Below are 21776 nucleotides of genomic sequence, written 5' to 3' on the forward strand. Positions count from 1 at the left end.
ATGCTGACCATGGTACCCACTCAGTGAGTTCCAATGCCCACATTGGTCCATATCCCTCTAAACCCTTCCCATCAATGTACCTATCTAAATGTTTTTTTTAAAAATGTTGCTACTGTAACTGCATCAATCACTTTCTCTGGCAGCACATTTCATATATGCACCACTCTGTGTGTGATGTTGTTGCCAGTCAGGTCCTTCCTAAATCTTTCCCCTCTCACCTTAAACTCATGCCCTACAATTTTTAATTCCCCATCCCTGGAAAAAAGGTGATATGCATTCATCCTATCTATTCCCTTCTTAATTTTATACACCTCAATAAGGTCACCCCTCTTTCTCCTACATTCCAAGGAACGAAGTCCTATCCTGCCCAACTTTTCCCTATAATTCAGGCCTACTAGTCCTGGCCATATCTTTGTAACTCTTCTTTGCACTTTCCAGTTTAATTATGTCTTTCCTATAACAGGGTGACCAAAACTGTACATAATACTCCAAGTGCGGCCTCACCAATGATCTACACAACTCTAACATAACATCCCAACTCCTATACTCAATACCTTGACCAATGAAGGCCAGCACACTAAATGCCTTCTTCACCACTCTGTCTACCTGTGACGCCGTTTTTTAAAACTATGCACTTGTCCTCCTAGATTCCTCTGATCCACAACACTCAAGACCTTAGCATTTACTGCGTAAGTCCTACCTCTGTTTGACTTTCCAAAGTGCGACTCTTCACACTTATCTGTGACTGAATTGCATTTGTCAATCCTCAGTCCACTTTCCCAGCTGATCAAGATCCCTCTATAATTTTTGATAACCCCCTTTGCTACCAATGATACCTCCTAATTTTGTATCATCTGCAAACTTTCCAATCATGCCTTGTACACTCACATCCAGATCATTTATGCAAGTAACAAATAACAAAAGTCCCAGCACCGACCCCTGTGGCACACCGCTAGTCACAGACCTCCAGTCCGAGAAATAAACTTCAACCATCACCCTCTGCTTCCTACATCGAGCCATGAGAGCTAGCTTCTGGTGTTCTGTTTTTTAAAAACTGGAAAAGAGTTACCACATATTTTTGTCACAATGTTACAAATAACTGTAGATGTATTGTCTAAACATGTTATCAGAACTATAGGGAGAGGTTGAATAAACTAGGGCTGTTCTCCCTGGAGTGTCACAGGCTGAGGGTGACCTTATAGAGGTTTATAAAATCATGTGGGGTAAATAGACAAGGTCTTTTCCCTGGGATGGGGGATTCCAGAACTAGAGGGCATAGGTTTAGGGTGAGAGAGGAAAAATATAAAAGAGACCTAAGGGGCAATTTCTTTCACGCAGAGGCAGGTGGGAGTAGATTGGGTTGGGATATCTGGTCGGTATGGACGAGTTAGACCAAAGAGTGTGTTTCTGTGCTGTACATCTCTATGACTCTACGACTATTAAGAAAAACTGCCTGACAGGCTAATGATAATTTTCTGGAAATTACTTCACTGAGCTCATTACAAAAGAAAACATAATTAAAGGACTACACAGTATTCCTGCATGTGCATTTATTCAAGGATACTTCATGATGGGTAATACATAACAACCTTGTCAAGGATACTCACATTCCAAAATTGAGAAATAAAGTGACCTTATGACTATCCCTTGTTCTATTTTCTTTATAAATGCTGCTCATTTGTATTCTTTTCCAGTCTGATAAAGTATGCAATCCTGAAACATAGGCTGAGGAACACTGGAACAGGGCATTCAGCCCATTGAACTTGCTCTGCCATTCAATACAACCATGACTAATCGAACATTTCAGTGACTTCTACCCACCCCATCCCCATAACCTTGCATGTCACCGATACATTTTTGTTTGCCAATCTTACTTCAAACATTTTCAAACACTGAGCTTCCGCAGTCCTCCGTGGTACTGTAAATAATTAGATTAGATTCCGACAGTGTGGAAATAGGCCCTTCAGCCCAACATGTCCACACCGACCCTCTGAAGAATAACCCACCCAGACTCATTTCCCTCTGACTAATGTACCTAACACTATGGGTAATTTAGCATGGCCAATTCACTTGACCTGCACATCTTTGGACTGTAGGAGGAAACTGGAGCACCCGGAGACAACCAATGCACACAGGGAGAATGTGCAAACTCTACACAGACAGTCACCCGAGGCTTGAATTGAACCCAGGTTCCTGATGCTGTGAGGCAGCAGTGCTAACCACTGAGCCACCATGCCACCCAATTCAAAACATTCACAACTTTCCAAGTTTAAAAAAAGATGCTCCTAGTCTCAGACCTAAGTGACATTCACCTTATCTACATCCTATACATGCTGGCACTGAGCACTGAAACCACCTGGAGTGAACAGGCAGTGGAATTAAGGATAAAAGCAAAAGACAGAAAAGGAAATTGGAAAAGTGATAGGCAGAGAAATGAAGGGACAGGATGAATAGAGACATGGTGAAAAATAATGGAAAAGGGACAGGAAGACATTGCTGGGCCCCTTGCTGAGATATTTGTATAATCAACAGCCGCAGGTGTGGTGCCGGAAGACTGGAGGTTGGCTAACGTTTTGCCACTATTTAAGAAAAGTGGTAAGGAAAAGCCAGGGAACTATAGATCGGTGAGCCTGACATTGGAAGTGGGCAAGTTGTTGAAGGGGAGCCTGAGGGACAGGTTTTACACATATTTGGAAAGGCAAGGACTGACTAGGGGTAGTCAATATGGCTTTGTGCATGGGAAACTGTGTCACTAACTTGTTTGAGATTTTCGAAGAAGTAATGAAGAGGATTGATGAGGGCAGAATGGTGGATGCAATCTATAAGGATGTCAGTAAGGCGTTCAACAAGATTCCTCATGGTAGACTGGTTAGCAAGGTTTGATTTCTCAGAATACAGGGAGAACTAGCCATTTGGATACAGAACTAACTCAGATCAGATGGACCAATGGGCCAAGGAGCGGCAGACTGAGTTTAATTTAGATAAATGTGAGATGCTGCATTTTGGAAAAGCAAATCAGGGCAGGACTTGTATACTTAATGGTATATAAGGTGGATAGGATAGTGAAGGCAGTGTTTGGTATGCTTGCCTTTATTAGTCAGTGCATTGAGTATAGGAGGTGGGAGATCACGTTGTGGTTGTGCAGGACATTGGTTCAGTCACTTTTGGAGTATTGCACGCAATTCTGGTCTCCCTGATATAGGAAGGATGCTGTGAAACTTGAAAAGGTTCAGAAAGGATTTAATAGGATGTTGCCAGGGTTAGAAGGTTTGAGCTGTAGGGAGAGGCTGGATGGGCTGGAGCTATTTTCCCTGAAGTGTTGGAGACTGAGGGGTGACCTTATAGATGGAAAGGGTAAATAGGCAAGGTATTTTCCCTGGACTGGGGGAGACCAAAACTAGAGGGCATAGGATTAAGTCGAGAGGGGAAAGATATAAAAAGGGACCTAAGGGGCAACTTTTTCACGCAGAGGTTGGTGCGTGTATTTAATGAACAGCCAGAAGAAATGGTGGAGGTTGGTATGATTCAACATTCAAAATGGGCATATGTATAGGACAGGCTTAGAATGATATGGGCCAAATGCTGGCAAATAGGATTAGATTTATACAGGATATCTGGTCGACATGGATGACTTGGGCTGAAAGGTCTGTTTCTTCATGCTGTATACCTCCATGACTCTATGTAATCTTAAAAAGATAAGCCTTAAGGCTTTGTGCCTTAATGCACATAGCACTCGTAATAAAGTAGATACATTAATTGTGCATATCGATTAAAACAGTACAATATAGTCAGGAATATAGAGACATGGCTGCAGGATGACCAGGGATGGGAAATGAATTAGCCAAGGTATCCACTATTTAGGAAGGATAGACAAAAAGGATAAAAGGTGGTGAAATTACATTGCTGGTTTAACAAGGAAATTAACAAAATAGTGATAAATGATATCAGCTTCAACAACATGGGATCTGTATGAGCAGATCAGAGAACCACAAAAGGGCAAAAAAACATTAGTGGGGGTTGCACATTGACTTCCAAACTGTGCAGTGATATTAGGAATGGGATTAACCAGGAAACTAGAGACCATGCAATAAAGGAACATCTGTAATTATTGGTGACTTTATTCTACAGATTGAGCAATTCAAAATCATTAACATTACTGTAGAGGAGAAATTCCTGGTGTGCATGTATGGTGACTTGCTGGTCCAAAACATTGAGAAATCATAACAGCCCATTCTAGACTGGCTGTTTTGTGTAATGAGAAAGGAATAATCAGCAATCTAATTATGAGGCCCCTTGGGGATAAACAACCACAATATGATAGAATTCTTTATCAAGATGTAGCTGATTGTGAGTAGAGGCCTGAATCTAATTAGAGGAAACTATGATCATATGAAGTGCAGTGGAAAGGTAATGGCAAACATTCAAAAAGCACATGGATGAATGGCAAAAATTGCTCATTCCTGTCTGGTGCAAAAGTAAAATGGCATAGAGAAATCTGAGATAGCATTAGGTCCAGGGAAGATGCATACAAATTGGCCTAAGGAGTGGGAGCAGTTTAGAATTCAGCAAAGTAGGACAGAAGAGATAGATTTTTTTTTAAAAAAAGGAAAAACAGATGAAACTAAGCCAGTGGGGACAACACTTGGGGAAAAAATGCATGCTATTTTAGTCTCCTTATCTGAGGGATGATGTTCTCACTAAACGGGAAGTGCAGCAAAGTTTTACTAGACAGACTCCTAGGATGACAGCACTAAATTAATAGGAAAGTTAGAATCAGTTAGGACTATACACATTGGGCTCAAAAAAATGAGGGGGAAAATGTCATGGAAACCTATTAAAAAATTCTAACACAATTAGACAGATAGTTGCAGGAAAGATGACAGGGGAGCCCAGAACCACGGGTAATGGTCTACGGAAACACAGTAAACCATTTAGGGTGGAGATGGAGCAGAAACCTCTTCACCTGGAGAATGCTAAGTCTGTGGAATTCATCACCACAGAGCAGTCTAGGTCAAAACATTGCACAATTTCAAGAAACTGTTGGATATAGCATTTGGGCCACAAGGTTCAACGGATATGGTGGAAAGGCAGGGACAGACTACTGAGTTGGATGATCAGCCATGATCATAATGAATGCCTGAGCAGGCTCAAACGGCTGAATGTCCTACTCCTTCTACTTTCTATGTACGTATCACCTTCTTCAAACCTCTCGAGAAAACAGGCCCAGTTTGCCATCTCTTTCCTCATAGGACAGTCTTGCCATCCGAAAATCTGGTGAATATAACCTCTATGGCTGTAACATCTTTCTTGAGATAAGTAGACCAAAACTGCTCACAGCACCACATGTGCATTCTAAACAAGCTCCTATACAATTGTGACAAGACTTCACGATCCCTGTACTTAAAACCTCTTGTAATAAAGGTTAACATTCTATTAGCCTTTGAAATAGCTTGCTGCATGTTAACCTTCAGTGACTTAGCAGCAAAGACACCTCTCACAACTTCAGAAATACTTTGCTCATTTTTTTCTCCAACTAAAGGCTAATGTTACTTAATATTTCCAAGAAACATTCATACATATAAATGATTTACATACATCATGCTGAAACAGTGATATGTATTCCTTTCAAGATTCATCCACAAAAACAACTCAGCCGCACAAAAGATATGCTCTTCTGAGTTTCCTGCTTTGCTGGTTTTGGTTTTGGTTTTGTTTTCTCAAGAGGTTTGAAGAAGGTGATACGTACATAGAAAGTAGAAGGAGTAGGACATTCAACCGTTTGAGCCTGCTCAGGCATTCATTATGATCATGGCTGATCATCCAACTCAGTAGTCTGTCCCTGCCTTTCCACCATATCTGTTGAAAGGCTTAGGTGCAGGACTGCTCAATGTCACCTGATATTAGTGTATTTGAAACTTCTGGATCTTTCTTTGGAGATTTTTCTTACTGGGACCTGTACTATACATAAGGTCAGTTAGTTTTGGTGCACCCAGTATTATTTTGGAATCTTGACACTTGTTTTTATTTATTCATTTATGGGATGTGGGCATCACTAGATGGCCAGCAATTATTGTCTGACCCTAGTTGCCCTTAAGAAGGTGGTGTGAACTGCCTCTTGAACCACTGCAGTCCACCTGCTGTGGGTTGACCTACAATGCCATTAAGGAGGGAATTCCAGGATTTTGACTCTACAGCAGTGAAGGAACAAAAATATATTTCCAAGTCAGGATGGTGAGTGGCTTGGAGAACTTGAAGGTGGTGGTGTTCCCATATATCTGTTGCCTTGTCCTTCCAGGCTAAAGTGGTCATGGATTTGAAAGGTGCTGTCTGAGGATATTTGGTGAATCTCAGCAGTACATCTTGTAGATAGTACACACTGCTGCTCGTGAGTACTGGAGATGGAGGAAGTGGATGCTTGTGGATGCAGTGCCCATTAAGCAGGCTGCTTTGTCCTGGATGGTGTCAAGCTTCTTGAGTGTCGTTGGGACATCACACATCTGATTGTGCTTTGTAGCTGGTGGACAGGCTTTGGGGAGTCATGAGGCGAGTTACTTACTGCAGTATTCCTAACCTCTGATCTGCTCTTCTAGCCACTGTGTTTCTGCAGTGAGTACATTTGAATTTCTAGTCAATGCTAACCCCCAGGATGTTGACAGTACGGGATTCAGTGAATACCATTGGCTGCCAAGGGGCAGTGGTTAGATAGTCTCTTATTGGTGATAGTTATAGCCTGGAATTTGTATTGCACAAATGTTACTTGCCACTTTCAGCTCAAGCCTGGATACTGTCCAGATCTCATTGCATTTGAACATAGACTGCTTCAGTATCTGAGGAGTCACAAACGGTGCTGAACATAGTTGCTGATGATTGCACAATCCTCACTTTTAAACTTATGATGGTGTGAAGGTCATTGACAAAGCAGCTGAACGTGTTTGGGCCTAGGACACTACCCTGAGGAACTCCTGCAGATATGTCCTAGAGATGAGATGACTGACCTCCAACAACCACCTATGTGTCAGGTATAACTCTAAACACCAGAGAGTTTGCCCCCTGATATTCAATGACTCCAGTTTTGCTAGTGCTTATCGATGCTACACTTGGTGGAATGCGGTGCACTCAGAAGAACTAAGGATCTGGAGAAAGATTTACCAATGAACATACACTTCCTCTAAAGGAGAAGTGGAAACACAGTGAAGTAGCATGGTAGTAGTAGTGGCCCATTTAATGTTATCATCAGCTCGATCAGCAAAGAAACCAGGAGAACGTTTCATCTCAACTGCATTCATAGAAATTTGGAGGAATTTATTTCTTTTTCACCTCTACAGATGATGTCTGGCCTACTGAATATTAGTTCAGAATTAGTCCTTTTGTTTTAGATTTCCAGCAAATGCAGTATTTTGCTTTTTGTTCTCTGAACTTAGTAATTAGAATGGTAAAATAGTGTACAGCTTTGCAATATTGAATACCAAAATTCAAGGATAAACTATTCAGAATGCACTTCAGAATGAAGCTGAATGGTTTCAAAGTGTCAAAAATCAAGGCAGCAAAATAACATTGCCCTACAATAGAACAAATCCCAGCCTTCAAAATACTCGGTAGAATTTTGGCAAGGCATAAAGAATTATTTAGGTTTTCTGTTTTAAGTAAAAGAAGAGCTAATCAATCATAATGGCTTACCAGTTAAATATACAGAGTAAACTTTAATCTTCAAACGTTTATAGAAAGTCAACATTATTAATAGGAGGAAGTGGACATTGTGCGTCAATAATTTTCTGCTTTGCGATGTACATTGCTGCGCATGTCAATAAATCTAAAAAAAAACTGATTGCATTTGACAAAAATATGCCCTAATGTGAGAAATTGTAAGTCTTTAGTACCTTCTTTCAGGCTTTGCTGGCACAGAAATACTGCTGGGAAGACTTCCTGTCCTTGCGCCGTAATCATCATCCTCCTCCTCACCATCACTAGTTTTACTTACTCTAACCACAGAACTGATGATTGCTGCCTTTCTCTTCCTCAAATTCTCATTCTGTACACATAAATATGACAAGTACACAATGTTAATATTCAACTTACAAACAAACTAAGTAGTTTTTATCATTTTGGTTAGCACTTTTGAAAACATTTCCACTCAAAGGGCGATAGGATACTTGTAGAATGGAAACTACATTTGACAACTCTCTAAACATCAGTCTTCTAGTTAGAAATGGAATTTCATATAAAGGTGCATCATACAAACATAGACTGATTGGGGCCAATGGTCTGTGTATATGTTATACATCCTATACAGTATTACTAAGTCAACTTGAAACAGGAAATACATCATGTTAAAAATCAGTGGAAGCTGTTCATGCTAAGTTAAAGGACATGACATTTGATAAGGAGATAGATCTTTTATGATATTACTTATGCTAATACAGACTATATGGTTTAGTAAATGCTGGGTATTTAAAGATTTGGGAGGAAGGTGCAAAAAAATTAAAGGGTGAGAAAATTAACATTTTGTGGAACTGAAAGAGCAAGTAGTTTTGAAAAAAAAGAATGGAAGGTCATAGAGAATTGATCTGGAGGAAGTGTTCAGGAGATTGGGATTGAAAATACTTGTCACTGAACATTGGAGCTACACAGTAACATTAAGGAAAGCATCAAGTAGAATACAATAGGAAGTGAAGGGATAAAACAGTAACAAGTAGCATGGAGGTCCAAAAATGCAAACTTCCATTTTTGGGATCTGAGGAATAAGATACCAGTATGCTCTCCAGCCCCACAGTAATGCCACCAGTAGTTCATTGGTACATTGGGTCTCATGTTCTCTGTCTATTCCACATGATACTTTTGCTAACTCCCAGTAAAATCCTCCTTTGCTAGATTTTTTTTAAGCATTAATGTTGGAATTTATTCTATTTGAAGTATTCTAAAGCACATATTAAAAGGTGCAATTTTCCCAGTATTAAGCTAGAGAACTGCAGTGCTTCAGTATTAATTTTGTTTGTGGGCTGAGGGTTGATAAATGAGGGGGGAGATGGGGAAACTCATTTGTAATTTGGCTAGAGTAGGGGAAGATAATGGATCTGGAAAGAATCAATATCATTGGGAAATTGAGGAGAAAATGGAATTGTGAGTGGGAAGTGAGTTGTAAGGCTTTAGGGAGGAAACAACTTTTGAGGCAATGAAACCTGAATGGGCCAGGACACTATGACAGTGAAGAGTTATCTGGGTCTGGAAGCACTTGTGAAGTCACAGATTTCTGGGGATAAACAGAAAGCATCCACGATCCAGACAGTAATACCTTGGAAACCAAGGCTACAACAATAAATAGATTAAATCTATCAAAACATTTGTAATTATTAACTCATACTCACATCTCTACTTGGTCGATCGGAATGAGACTTTGATGCCCTGCAAACCTGAACATCACTTTCTGATAATCTGTTGAAAGCTTCCAAGCTGCTTTCATATGATCTGTAAGCATGGCCAGGATTTTCTAATGGCCTATTGTCATGGAAGTTCCCTTCTCCTAATTTACACGGTTGCACATTGTTCTGAGGAACCCTGAAAGATTGAATGCTATTCTCAGTTGATCCGCATGGATGTGAAACATTTTCTTCTGGCCTAAAGACCTCAAGTGAAGGACGAGATACATTATAACTAACTGTCACCACAGGTTTCTTCTTAGATGATGATGGAAATTCTTGCAAAATGTTCAGATCCTCATCTATAAGATCATCTGGTTCAGGTTTGATATCAATAACTGCTTCAGAGGAGACCAGCTCCATCAAAGGCTTCACTGCAGATGTTAATTGAGGTGTGCTCCTCTCCACAGGTGTTCTGTATGCAAAATGAAATAGTTAAAGCATCAGAGACAGCCTTACATAATCTAATTCACAAACTTCTTAAAAACAACTGCCTTACGGGCCAGAGTAAACAAAGAATGTTAATTCACTGGGAAGAAGGTCAATTCAACAATTCTTTTCTAAAAGAATCACCTGACATCAGTTTTAAAGTAAAACCCCAAATTGTGGATAATGGAGATCAGAAACAAAAACAGAAATTGCTACAGAAACTCTGCAGGTCTGGCAGCATCTGCAAAGAGAAAACAGAGAGGTCACTGGACTCGTAGTGTTAATGTTCTTTTCTCTTTACAGATGTTGCCAGATCCACTGAGCTTCTCCAGCAAATTCAGTATTTTCTTAAAGTATCTCTGTTGTATAAGTACATTGTTTTTGTTTTCAAGGTACATTAGGTCTTCAATGTGGGTGGAGAAGTAGGGGGTAACTAAAAAGTGGTTAAATGTAAAATTCAACTAAACAGATAAGGATAACAACAGTACTTCTCCAAACTATCCATACTTTTTTTAAATTAAAAACAATGGAATCGTGTTTATTGTTTGGGTGGACTGAAGGGAACATTCCAGCTGCTGCAAATACACTGATTAACCAAATTAAGTTAGACTTTCTGAGAAGAACCTTGAAATATAGTTTGAGGCCAATATTGTAGATCATTCATTTCAAATTACAACTTGCATCAAGATTTCCAACAATCTATCAAACACTGTCAAACACTCATTATGCCAACAAAAACAAATACACAGAGGTTTTCAGGAACTATCAGTTCAGTTGCAATTAATACAGGGTTTTAATTCTTGACAAACTTTTTAATTTCCCTATAATGTCCATCAACAGATGTGGATCAGCCAACATACAGGAACTGGGGAAACAAATCACAATGTGATTATAGAGCTACTGCACTTTAGAGTTGGGAATGCATCTCCCATGCTCGATTTTGAATGCGATGTTTCTGAACGTTTCAGAGAACTTATAAACACATTTACAACTGAAATACACACATCCAATTTTTGCTAATACTTGGTCACTTGTTTGACAATCAGTGCATTTGCCCATGCAATCTACAATAGCTACTCAAAAAACAACTTATATTTTCACTGACCTGATAGTGGGCATTGCCTGCTCTTGTAATGAGCTGGTAGAAACACGAGAATCATTTCTCTCAGAAAGCGTGCTAGAAGCAGCAAGAATACGAACATCATTGTTTTGATCAATGCTTCCACTAATTGCTGCTTGACTCTTTTCCGTAGATAACAACAAATTACAATCTGAGTAATTTGATTGCTGTTTTAAAGTGGTGGGCTCTGGAATTCAAAGATAAAAAGTTGATTTTCAATCTTTAAAAATGTAATACAAATTTCTAGCATTTGCATTTTCTTATCAATTCAAAATTTACATCTGTGTTTGCTCAAGTTCAGAAATGAACATGAATGCTATTATTCAAGTCAAAATTAAAAGTGACACGACTATACTTACCAACTGTTACAGAACGTAGTTTATCAAGGACACCATGCAGCCTAAATAAAAACAGTATGTTAAACTCCTACATACATTAATTTAAACTTGCAAAATGTATTTTACTACTACACACTTCTCTTTAAAAAACTTCCATCTATTATTAAGAATTAAAAGAGAGAAGTGCATTACATAGAAGAGAAGAAATACCTAAATCTTAACTGCTACATGTAAAATAAACTTACCATGCAGTAAATTTGACAGTGTTATTGCCCAGAAAGAGAGCAAGATCTTCTGCCATCTGATCTTGGGTCTTTTTGTTGGCTACCATAACCATGATATAATCGGGTAGCTCTTCGTCTGTAAAGAGGAATGATAAAAATTCATTATTCTTGTTCCTAATGTAAACAGAAAGAATTCAGCATGCTGCACAAGAGGGAAATGATTGAATCTACTGGAAGAAACGTCACCTCATATGCTTCTAAATCCTACTGACAATTGAAATAAATTCTGTGGTGTTTGTAATATCCATTGGGATCAAGTTCAGTTCTACTTGTCACAGTAATACTAGAAGAGGTTTATTTAAAAGTTCATCTAAAAGCCATAAACTCCACCTTCAGAATAAACAATTTCAGAAAGCATAGGGAAAGATACCAGCTTTGAAAATCAATTTTAAAAGTTCTATATTAAAGATCTGCACTCCTGCCACATCCAGTTATGTGAATTATGATGGGCAATCTAACTGGAGGTGGCATCTCCACAAATATCCTTAATCTCAATGATGGAGGAACCTGGCACATCAGTGCAAAACAAAAAAGACTGAAGCAGTCGCAGCAAACTTCAGCCAGAACTGTCATGTTTACGATGCATCTCAGCCTGCTTCAGTGGTTCCCAGCATCGCAAATACCAATCTTCAGCTAATTCAATTCACTCAATGTTATATTAAGAAACGGATGGAGGCACTGGATACTGCAAAGGTCAAAGGCCCTGACAACATTCCAGAAATAGTACTGAAGATTGTGCTCAAGAACTTGTCACTCTCCTAGCCAAACTGCTCCATTACAATTAAAACATTCAAATCAACCAAGCAATGTGGAAAATTGGCCAGTTATGGCCTATACACAAAAAGCAAGACAAATTTAACCCAGCCAATTACTGTCCCATCAGCCTACTCTCGATCATGACTAAAGTGATGGGAGTTGTCATCAACAGAATTATAGAGCAGTGATGCCCAGTTTAGGTTCTGTCCGGGCAATACAGCTCCTGATCTCGTTAAAACATGGACAAAGGCACTGATTTCGACAAGTGAGGTGAGAATGACAGCTCTTGACATCGAGAATACATTTGAGTGTGGCATCATGAAGCCCTAGCAATACTGGAATCAATGGGATTTGGGAGCAAGCCTCCCAATGGCACATGGGAAAATGGCTGTGGATGTTGCAGGTCAGTCATCTCAGCTCCAGACATCTCTGCAGGAGTTCCTCAGGTTTGTGTCCAACTATCTTTAGGTGCTCCTAAAAATGACCTTCCTTCCATCATAAGTTCAAAATTGCTGATAATTGTACAATATTCAGCATTATTTGCGATTCCTCAGATACTGAAGCAGTCCATGTTCTAATACAAGATCTGGACAATATCCAGACCTGGGCTGACAAGCGCTATGTAACATTTGCACCACAAAAATGCCTCGCAATGACCATTGCCAATATGAGACAATCGAACCACTGCTCCTTGAGATTCAATGGTGTTACTATCATTGAATTCCCCACTGTCAACATCCTGGGGATTACCATTGACCAGGAACTCAACTGGTCATGTCATATAAATACAGTGGTTACACAGCAGGTCAGCAAGTAATTCACCTCCTCTCTTTGTAAAGCCTGCCTATCATCTACAAGATATAGGTCAGGAGTGTGATTCAAAATTCCCCACATGCCTGAATGGACACAGCTCAACAATACTGAAGAGGAACACCATCCAGGACAAAGTAATCTGCTTGATTGACAACACATCCACAAGCACCCACTGCTCCACGACTGACTCTCAGCAGTGTGTGGTATCTACAAAATGCATTGCAGAAATCCACCAAAGATCCTCAGATAGCACCTTCCAACTAGAAAAACTAGGGGGGAGCAGATACATGGGAACAGCAACACCTTCAAACTCCCCTCCAAACCACTCACCATCCTAACTTGGAAATATACCATAGTTCCTTCACTGTCACTGGGTCAAAATCCTGGAATTCCCTCCCTAAGGGCATTATGGGTCTACTAAAATGGCAGTTCACAATGCATTCACAAAGATAGTATAGAGGGATTGTCTTATGAGCAAAAGCTAAACCGTTGAGGCTCTACTTACTGGCGTTTAGAAGATTGAGAGGTGATCACGTAGGATTCTTAACAGACTTGATAGCATAAGACATTTCCCCTCATGGGGGACTCTGGAACCACAGGGACATTACTAGAGTAAATGGGAACCAATTTAAGATCAAAAGGAGGACAAATTCCTTGTCTCAGAGGATGGAGTGTCTTTGGAACATTTTGCAACAGAGTGTTGTGGGGCAAAGCCCTAGTGTATATTTAAGGAACAGATAGATTTTTTTGATCGGGAAAGGAAATCAAGGGTTTCAGGGAAAACCCAGGAGTAGACATGAGAAATACTGGCTTAGCCGTGATCCTATTGAATGGCAGTGCAAGTTTGAAGTGCTGAAAGGCCTACTTCTGTTCCTGTGTCTTATGCATAACTGCAAAGTATTGCACAAACAATAAGAAAATATACCAAACTTTCTATGGTACAAATTTGCAGGGAGAAGTGTATATAGTATTTATGACCAGTGATCTAAATTTTAACATAAGAAAACAGAACATATTCTGCTGGGATATTCCTCCAAAATTATGTAACTGCAGAATTGTACTGTTTTAGAGAATATGCACTGTAATTAACAGATTTAATAGAAAGTTTCAACAACATACCTGCATAAGCCCCAAGTTCCTGCAGTTTTCCCTTAATGGCAGTCTGAAAGTTAAATGCAGATTAATTTGAGTTGATCAAATACTAAACTAGAAACTTATAAATTCTAACAAATAATATTCAGGTTAAAAGTATTTATAAAAAGTTTACAACAGTTAAAATATCTCTGAGCTTCACAGGAGTATTATGAAATAAAACTCAGCCCTGAACTGTGCAAGGAGAAATTAGAACAAATTGCCAAAACTTTGATCACCATCTTCCCATGTAATGTGCATTCCCTCGCTTTGCAGCAACTCCCAACTGCCTCTCAGTTCTCTGTATTGAATTTCATTTTTGCACCTTTCTGCCCAGTTGATTTGACCACCTATATCTTCTTTTTCAGTTAATTTCTGTACCATCAGCAAGCAAAATTATTAAGACCCCTGCATTTCAGAAGAAATTATTAAAATAAATAACAAAAAAGTGAATCTGACACCAGTTATTATAAAAACAAAACTGTAAATCACATTAGATTTACAGATAATGCCAAACTTTAACCTGCAGCGGAATTGGAGGAGCCAGCTTGAAAACCAAACATATTTTAAAAATACCCTTCCACCAGTATTCTTTGATTCCTGACACAAAACCAATTCTGAATCCAATGTGTCATTTCCCTTTGGACTCCCAAGGGGTTGATCAGATCCCAAGTTTTTGACCACACTGCCATGTGGGACCTTGACAAGTGTCTTGCTAAAATCCATGTAAACAGCCACTACATACAGCCCTAATCACTTTTACTGGTCACCTTCTCAAAACATTTAATTAAGTTAATCAGATTATGGCATTCCCTTAAGAGGTCCATGCTAACTTTAATCTATTCATTTCTACATCAAGATGTAGATCTTCCCTCAGAATTGATTCCAATAATTTGCCCACAACCAAAATTAAGCTAACTGGTTTAAATTTTATCTAAATTGAATTTTCCATTCTTGCCTTTTTAAGCAACAGTATTGTGTTCTAAGTCTCTACTTCTCTCGTAACGCTCCGGTAGCCAGGGAAGAATGAAAAATAAATTTCTCCCTTGCTTCTTTTAATAAGGTAGGATATAGTTCAAACAGACTTGGTGAATTATCTACATTTAAAAATGTCAACATTTCTTCACTACGTTTATTCCACCTAATATTTCATGCTTCTTCCCCTTAACAATGTCTGCTTATCCTTCTCTTTTGTGAAGAGACTTGAAATATTCAGCAAGATCTTTCACCTTCATAAATAGGTTAGCCTTTTGACGTCTAAAAGACCCCATTCTTCCCACTTTTACCTTATTGCTCCTAACATACATATTTAGATTTTTCTCAGTTTTATCCACTAGTATGTTCTCAACATAAAATGTATGTTCCTATAATTTAATAATTTGAATTCAGAAAAGGTGCAAACTGATTAATTTTTTTAGGCAGTACCAAACTGAAACAAGCATTAGAGCTGAAGGAGTCAGTTCAATAATTAAATGAGTTGGAAACAAAACTTAAAATGAATATAAAATTACTGCTGAAAACAGACATGCTGCATTTTCTTGCACTCATCTGGGCAAATATAAGAATATAAAATTTAAATGCATCATAACAATTTATACCAAAGAATAAGAGATGATTAGCTCACAAGTAGACTCTAATTGACTGAGGTATTGCCATGGAAAAAACAAGCTACTACAGATTCCACGTACTCCTAAATAATTCAAAAATAATACATCTCTTGCCAAAGCACTGGAATAGGAAGCCTTTTTCGTTGTCTGCTCCCTTTATCTTCCTTCACCCTACAATGGCAAATCCATGCATTTTGACTGCAATACCTGTGAGTAAGTAATTTTATATCTTGTCCCAATTATTCCAACCATAATCAGAGTTTCTAAAGTGTTTCTTTCAATCAACAATATTGCCTTTTCATGCAGTTATGTTGGCAGCATTTTTAAAAAAAATGTACAAGAAATATTCATTCTGTTTGCATAAAACTGGTTTGAGAATGACTATCACTTCTATAACCAATAAATAAGTTTGTGCTACAAATTACTGTGATTGTTGAAAAATTGTCATGCTATCATTTGTCTAATAAATGCAAGATGAAGCCTGGGAAACAGGTCTCTGTTCAATGATATTCAAATTCTACCACGTGACTGTAAGTATACAGGTAACATCATACATTAAGTCCAATGAGTATTACTGGACAATGTGTTAACACTGTTTTTCTCTCTCCACAGATACTGCCAGGCCTGCTGAGTTTATCAAGCATTATTTTGTTTTCATTATTGTGCATTAACGAGGGAGAGGGAAAACTGGCTCAAATGCGTGAAAAGCAAACTTAGGACTGATAAGAAAGTGATTGTTACGAAAATGCCTTATATATGGAATGGACCTTTAGAAAGACAATAGTAAAGGCAAAAGGTCCAAAAGGAATCATTTATAAACAATTGGATTAAATAATAGGTAGAATATAAATAAAAGGGCATTTCTCTGTGAATTAACGAGGACAAAGTGAAAGGCATCCCTCACCTGTAGATTCTCCAAACCTATTCTTTCAGTGCTCATTGAGTGTCTTTAGGACAAAGATAGGTAGGTTCTCGATTAGCAAGGGTTGCAGGAAGAGTGAGGAAATGAGTTGGACATGAGTTGGAAACATCTTCCTTAAAAAATACACCAAAAAAGAGCAAACTGCCATGTAAATTTCTACTTACGCATTACATTTTATGTTTCTTTCGCTATCTACAAGGGTCAACTAATATCACAGATTGATACAGCACACCGTTGTTCAAAAGTAAATTCCTGGCTGGAATTCAACCTGCACAATGTCTACAGAAAAATCATTTGTCATCCTTTCCAGTTTGCAGCAAAAACTCTCAAATAGAAACAGGGTTGAAATCACTAGTTAGTCGGCAGATATGTCTCAAATAGCATAAATGTAAAGTATTCAAATCATTTCCAAAATATAAGTTGTAAAGAAGATGATCTTGTCCAGTATGTAAAACACACAAAAGAAAATCTGTCATTTTAAATACATTAGCTGCACAATGGAACAGAGGGTTTTGTTGATAAGATTGAAGATGACACAAAAGTAGGTGGAGGGAGAGGTATTGTTGAAGAAGTGGGAAGGCTGAGAAGGTCTTGTATAGGCTAGGGGAGTGAGCAGTGAAGTGACAGATGGAATACAAATGTGGCTAAGTGTGAGGTTACATAGTCTGATAGGAATAAAGGCATAGACTATTTTTTTCAATATGGAAAGGCTTCTTATATCAAGCACAAAGGGACTTAGAAGTCTTGCTTAAGGATTCTCTTAAGGTTACCATGCAGGTTCAGTTGGGTGTTATGAAGGTAAATGCAATGTTAGCATTCATTTCAAAAGGGGCTAGAATACAAGAGCAAGGATGTACGGCTGAGGCTGTTTAAGGCAGGGGTCAGATGGCATTTGGAATGTTGAAAGTAGCTTATAGCCCCGTATCTACGGAAGGATGTGCTGCCCTTGGAGGGTGTCAGGAGGTGGTTCACAAGATTAATCCCAGGAATGAAGGACTCATCACATGATGAGTGGTTGAGGCCTCTGGGTCTATTCTCAAGTGTATTTAGAAGAATGGGTCAGGAAGAACATTTTCATTAGCAGGAGACATGGAACCAAGGGCACATCCTCAGAATGAAAGGACAACCCTTTAGAACTGAGATGAGGAGCAATTTCTTCATCCGGAGGGTGGTGAATCTGTAGAACTCATTGCCGCAGAAGTCTGTGAGGGTCAAGTCATTGAGTGTCTTTAAGACAAAGATAGGTAGGTTCTCGATTAGCAAGGGTTGCAGGAAGAGTGAGGAAATGAGTTGGAGAAACATATTAGCCACAATCGAATAATGGAGCAGACACAAATGGGCCAAAAGGCCTTACACTGCTCTTACATCTCATGATCTTAGCTCAGCTTTTACACTGCTCGTCAACTACAATCTAAAGGTGCACAAAAATACCAATGTTTGTATATTGGACTAAGGAGTAGGCAGGTATTTTCTTTACTGATAGTAGTAGAGATCTGTAATCACTACAGACATATTATGTAAGAGAAAATGGATTCAAGGAACTCTTCAGTCATGAACCCTGACAACTCCTTTGAAATAGTACCATTTTGTTTTCCTGCCTCTCCACGTTAAATCTTTCACAATACATGTCACACTTGCCTGTTTTAAACAGTATCTGCCCATTTCACCAGTCTATGTGCTCCAGAAGTCGGATAGATTTGGGTCATCTGCAAACTTTGAAACACTTATATCCAGGTCATTTCTACACAAGAACAACAACTGTCCGAATACCACATTTGGGCAATCCACTAAATACTTCAAATATCAAACCATCAATTCAGCATGGCTTCTGACTTCTTTTCCTCGTTCAATTTCATACACAAGTTCTCACCTTGAAATATGCATTTCTATGAAGAAGGGCTGATGCCCGAAACGTCGATTCTCCTGTTCCTTGGATGCTGCCTGACCTGCTGCGCTTTTCCAGCAACACATTTTCAGCTCTGATCTCCAGCATCTGCAGTCCTCACTTTCTCGTCGAATATTTTCCAAATAAGTCCACTTAATGGTGTTGTTGCAAATGCCTTTTGGAAGACCACAGTATTTACCTACTACACTGCCTAAGAATTGGCAATAAATGTTGGCCCTCCCAGCAAAGCTCATGAATGATTTTTATTTTATACTCTCACTTCAGGAAAAAAAAAACTAGTCGAATATATCGGTAATAGAACAGACCTATGCAGGGAACGAAAATCTGAATGCAATAGCTAGAAGCTTATACCTGCAGAAATCATGTAACAACAAAGGAAGAGAAGCAAAATAAATCAAAAAGCAAGGAAGACAAACAAACAAGCGAAAAGACAAGAGGAAGAAAAAAATCAATAATACGCTGAAGAACAGCTCAAGCCACAAAATGTAGCTATGAATGAATAATAAAGAAGATATACAAACATAAGAACATAAGGAATATGAGCAGAGTCGGCCATCTAGCCTGTCGAGTCTGCTCCACCATTCAATAAGACCATGGCTGATCATTTCATGGATTCAGCTCCACTTAGCCACCCACTTACATAACCCTTAATTCCTTTACTGTTCAAAAAACACTGGTTTAAAAACATTCAACAAGGTAGCCTCAACTGCTTCAATGGGCAGGAAATTTCAGATTCACAACTCTTTGGGTGAATAAGTTCCTCCTTGACTCAGTCCTAAATCTACTCCCCTTTATCTTAAGGCTATGCCCTGGGTCTAGCTTCACCTGCCAGTGGAAACAACCTTCCTGCTTCTATCTTATCCATTCCCTTGAAATTTTATATGTTTCTATGAGAACCTCCCTCATTTGCCTAAATTCCAATGAGCATAGTCCCAGTCTACTCAATCACTCTTCATAAGGTAGCACTTTCACCTCTAGAATCAGCCGAGTGAACCTCCGCTGTACCCCTTCCAGTGTCAGTATATCCCGACTCAAGTAAGAAGACCAAAACTGCACAATGTACTCCAGGTGTGGCCTGGGTGAAAGTGAGGACTGCAGATAATGGAGAATCAGAGTCGCAAAGTGATGTGCTGGAAAGGCACAGCAGGTCAGGCAGTATTCGAGGAGCAGGACAGTCTACGTTTTGGGCATAAGACATTCATTAGGAACGTAGAAGGATAAGGGGCTGAAAAACAAATAGGGGTTTGGGGGAAGGTTGCAGAGAAGGCAACTGGTGGATACAGGAGGGGATAATTGTGATAGGTCAGTGAGGAGGGTGAAGCAGATAGGTGGGAAAGATGGACAGGTATGACAGGTCAAGAGGGCAGTTCCACATTGAAGGGTTAAATCTGGGATAAGATGGGGGGAGGGGAGATTTGGAAACTAGTGAATTTGATGTTGATGCCGTGAGATTGAAGAGTCCCAAGAAGGAAGAGGAGATGTTCTTCCTCCAGATGTTGGGTGGCTTTGATTTGGCGGTGGAAGCGGCCCAGCATTTGCATGTCCTTGGGGGAGTGGAATGGGAAGTTGAAGTAGTAGGCCACAGGGCGATGGGGTTGTTTGACCCAAACATCCCAGAAATGTTTCCTGAAATGCTCTGCGAGTTGGCATCTGTCTTCCCAATATAGAGGAGACCATATCAAGTGCAACGGTCACAGAAGTTGAGGTGGTTGGATGTGCAGAAAAACCTCTGCCAGATGTGAAAAGATCCTTTGGAGCCTTGGACGGAGATGAGGAGGGAGGTGTGGGCACAGGTTTTATAACTTATGTAGTGGCAAGGGAAGGTGCCAAGTGTGGAGGATAGGTTGGTGGGGGCGTGGACCTAATGAGGGGGTCACGAGGGGTGTGGGGGGGGGGGGAAATGGTCTCTGTGGAACGCAGAGGGGGGTGGGGGGTGAATATCTTTGGTGGGATCTGATTGTAGGTGATGGAAATGGCGGAGGATAATGTGCTGTATCTGGAGATTAGTGGGGTGGAAGGTGAGGGCCGGGGGGGGGGGGGGGGGGGGGGTATTTTTGTTGCAGTTGGAGTGATGAGATTCAAGGGCAAAGGTGTGGGAAGTGGAGATGTGCTGGAGGACACATGGGAGGGGAAACTGGGGTCCTTGAAATCGCATGGCCTGGAGTAGAATTGTCCCTCCTGGGAACAGATACGGTGGAGGCATTGGGAATAAGGGATCGCTTTTCTATAGAATGTAGACCGTCCCTGAAATATCGACTCTCCTGCTCCTTGGATACTGCCTGACCTCTTGTGCTTCTCCAGCGCTGCACTTTTCGATCCCAGTTATGACCTCACCAGCACTTTATGTAGCTGTAGTGTAACCTCCCTATTTTTAAACTCCATCGCACAAGCAATTAAAAACAATGTTACATTTCCCTTCTTAATTACCTGCTGCACTTGCAAACCAACCTTTTGTGATTCGTACATGAGGATACCCAGGTCCCTTTGCACAGCAGCGTTACTTAAATCCAAAATTTAACTGGATATTGCAACTGAAGAGGAATTGCCGATGAATATGGCTCAACTATTTATTATTGAAACTGTGTGATACATCAGATACTTTACAGAACAAAATATCAATTTACTTCAAAACATTAAAATATATCAACAATATTTCACTGATTATTGCAATTCAAAACAGAGCTCCTCACTAAATACAAAATCAAAATATTGCAGATGGTGGATGTCATAAACGAAGATCAAAAAAACCTGGAAAAATTCAGCAGGTTGCACAGTTGGGAGATAGAGTTAGATTTTCAGGTTCAGCGACCTTTCATCTGAATTCAAGGAGGACGGAAACTTTACTTTTGAATTCAATACTTTAGACAATAACCTCTGGCTTAATTTTGATTTTTTAAAAATTCTGCTGCGTTGACAGTGTCTTATTTCTTTATCACATCATGTTGCATTCAGTTTTCATGCAGCTACTCAGGCCTCATTTGGATAACCTTACTTTGTCACCAAACCCATTATCACTCTGCTCCATCGTGAAAATCTTTGTAATTTAATCTTTCATGT

At 39.6% G+C, this 21776-nt stretch overlaps 1 protein-coding gene across 2 annotated transcripts in view; it reads right to left on the reverse strand.

The window, feature by feature from the left end:
• Positions 1-21776, reverse strand: part of zc3h14 (zinc finger CCCH-type containing 14) — a 54321-nt gene that overhangs the window by 20804 nt on the left and 11741 nt on the right. For both annotated transcript variants that reach the window (XM_072568402.1, XM_072568401.1), the window contains exons 2-7: positions 14273-14315; positions 11546-11660; positions 11322-11362; positions 10948-11149; positions 9363-9828; positions 7878-8029 (exon numbers count right to left, since the gene is read on the reverse strand). In XM_072568402.1, coding sequence (XP_072424503.1) covers positions 7878-8029; positions 9363-9828; positions 10948-11149; positions 11322-11362; positions 11546-11660; positions 14273-14315 — 1019 coding nt within the window. The remainder of the gene's footprint in view (positions 1-7877; positions 8030-9362; positions 9829-10947; positions 11150-11321; positions 11363-11545; positions 11661-14272; positions 14316-21776) is intronic.

The sequence above is a fragment of the Chiloscyllium punctatum genome, chromosome 4 (genome assembly GCF_047496795.1).
Source record: "Chiloscyllium punctatum isolate Juve2018m chromosome 4, sChiPun1.3, whole genome shotgun sequence".
NCBI classification, from domain to species: domain Eukaryota; kingdom Metazoa; phylum Chordata; class Chondrichthyes; order Orectolobiformes; family Hemiscylliidae; genus Chiloscyllium; species Chiloscyllium punctatum.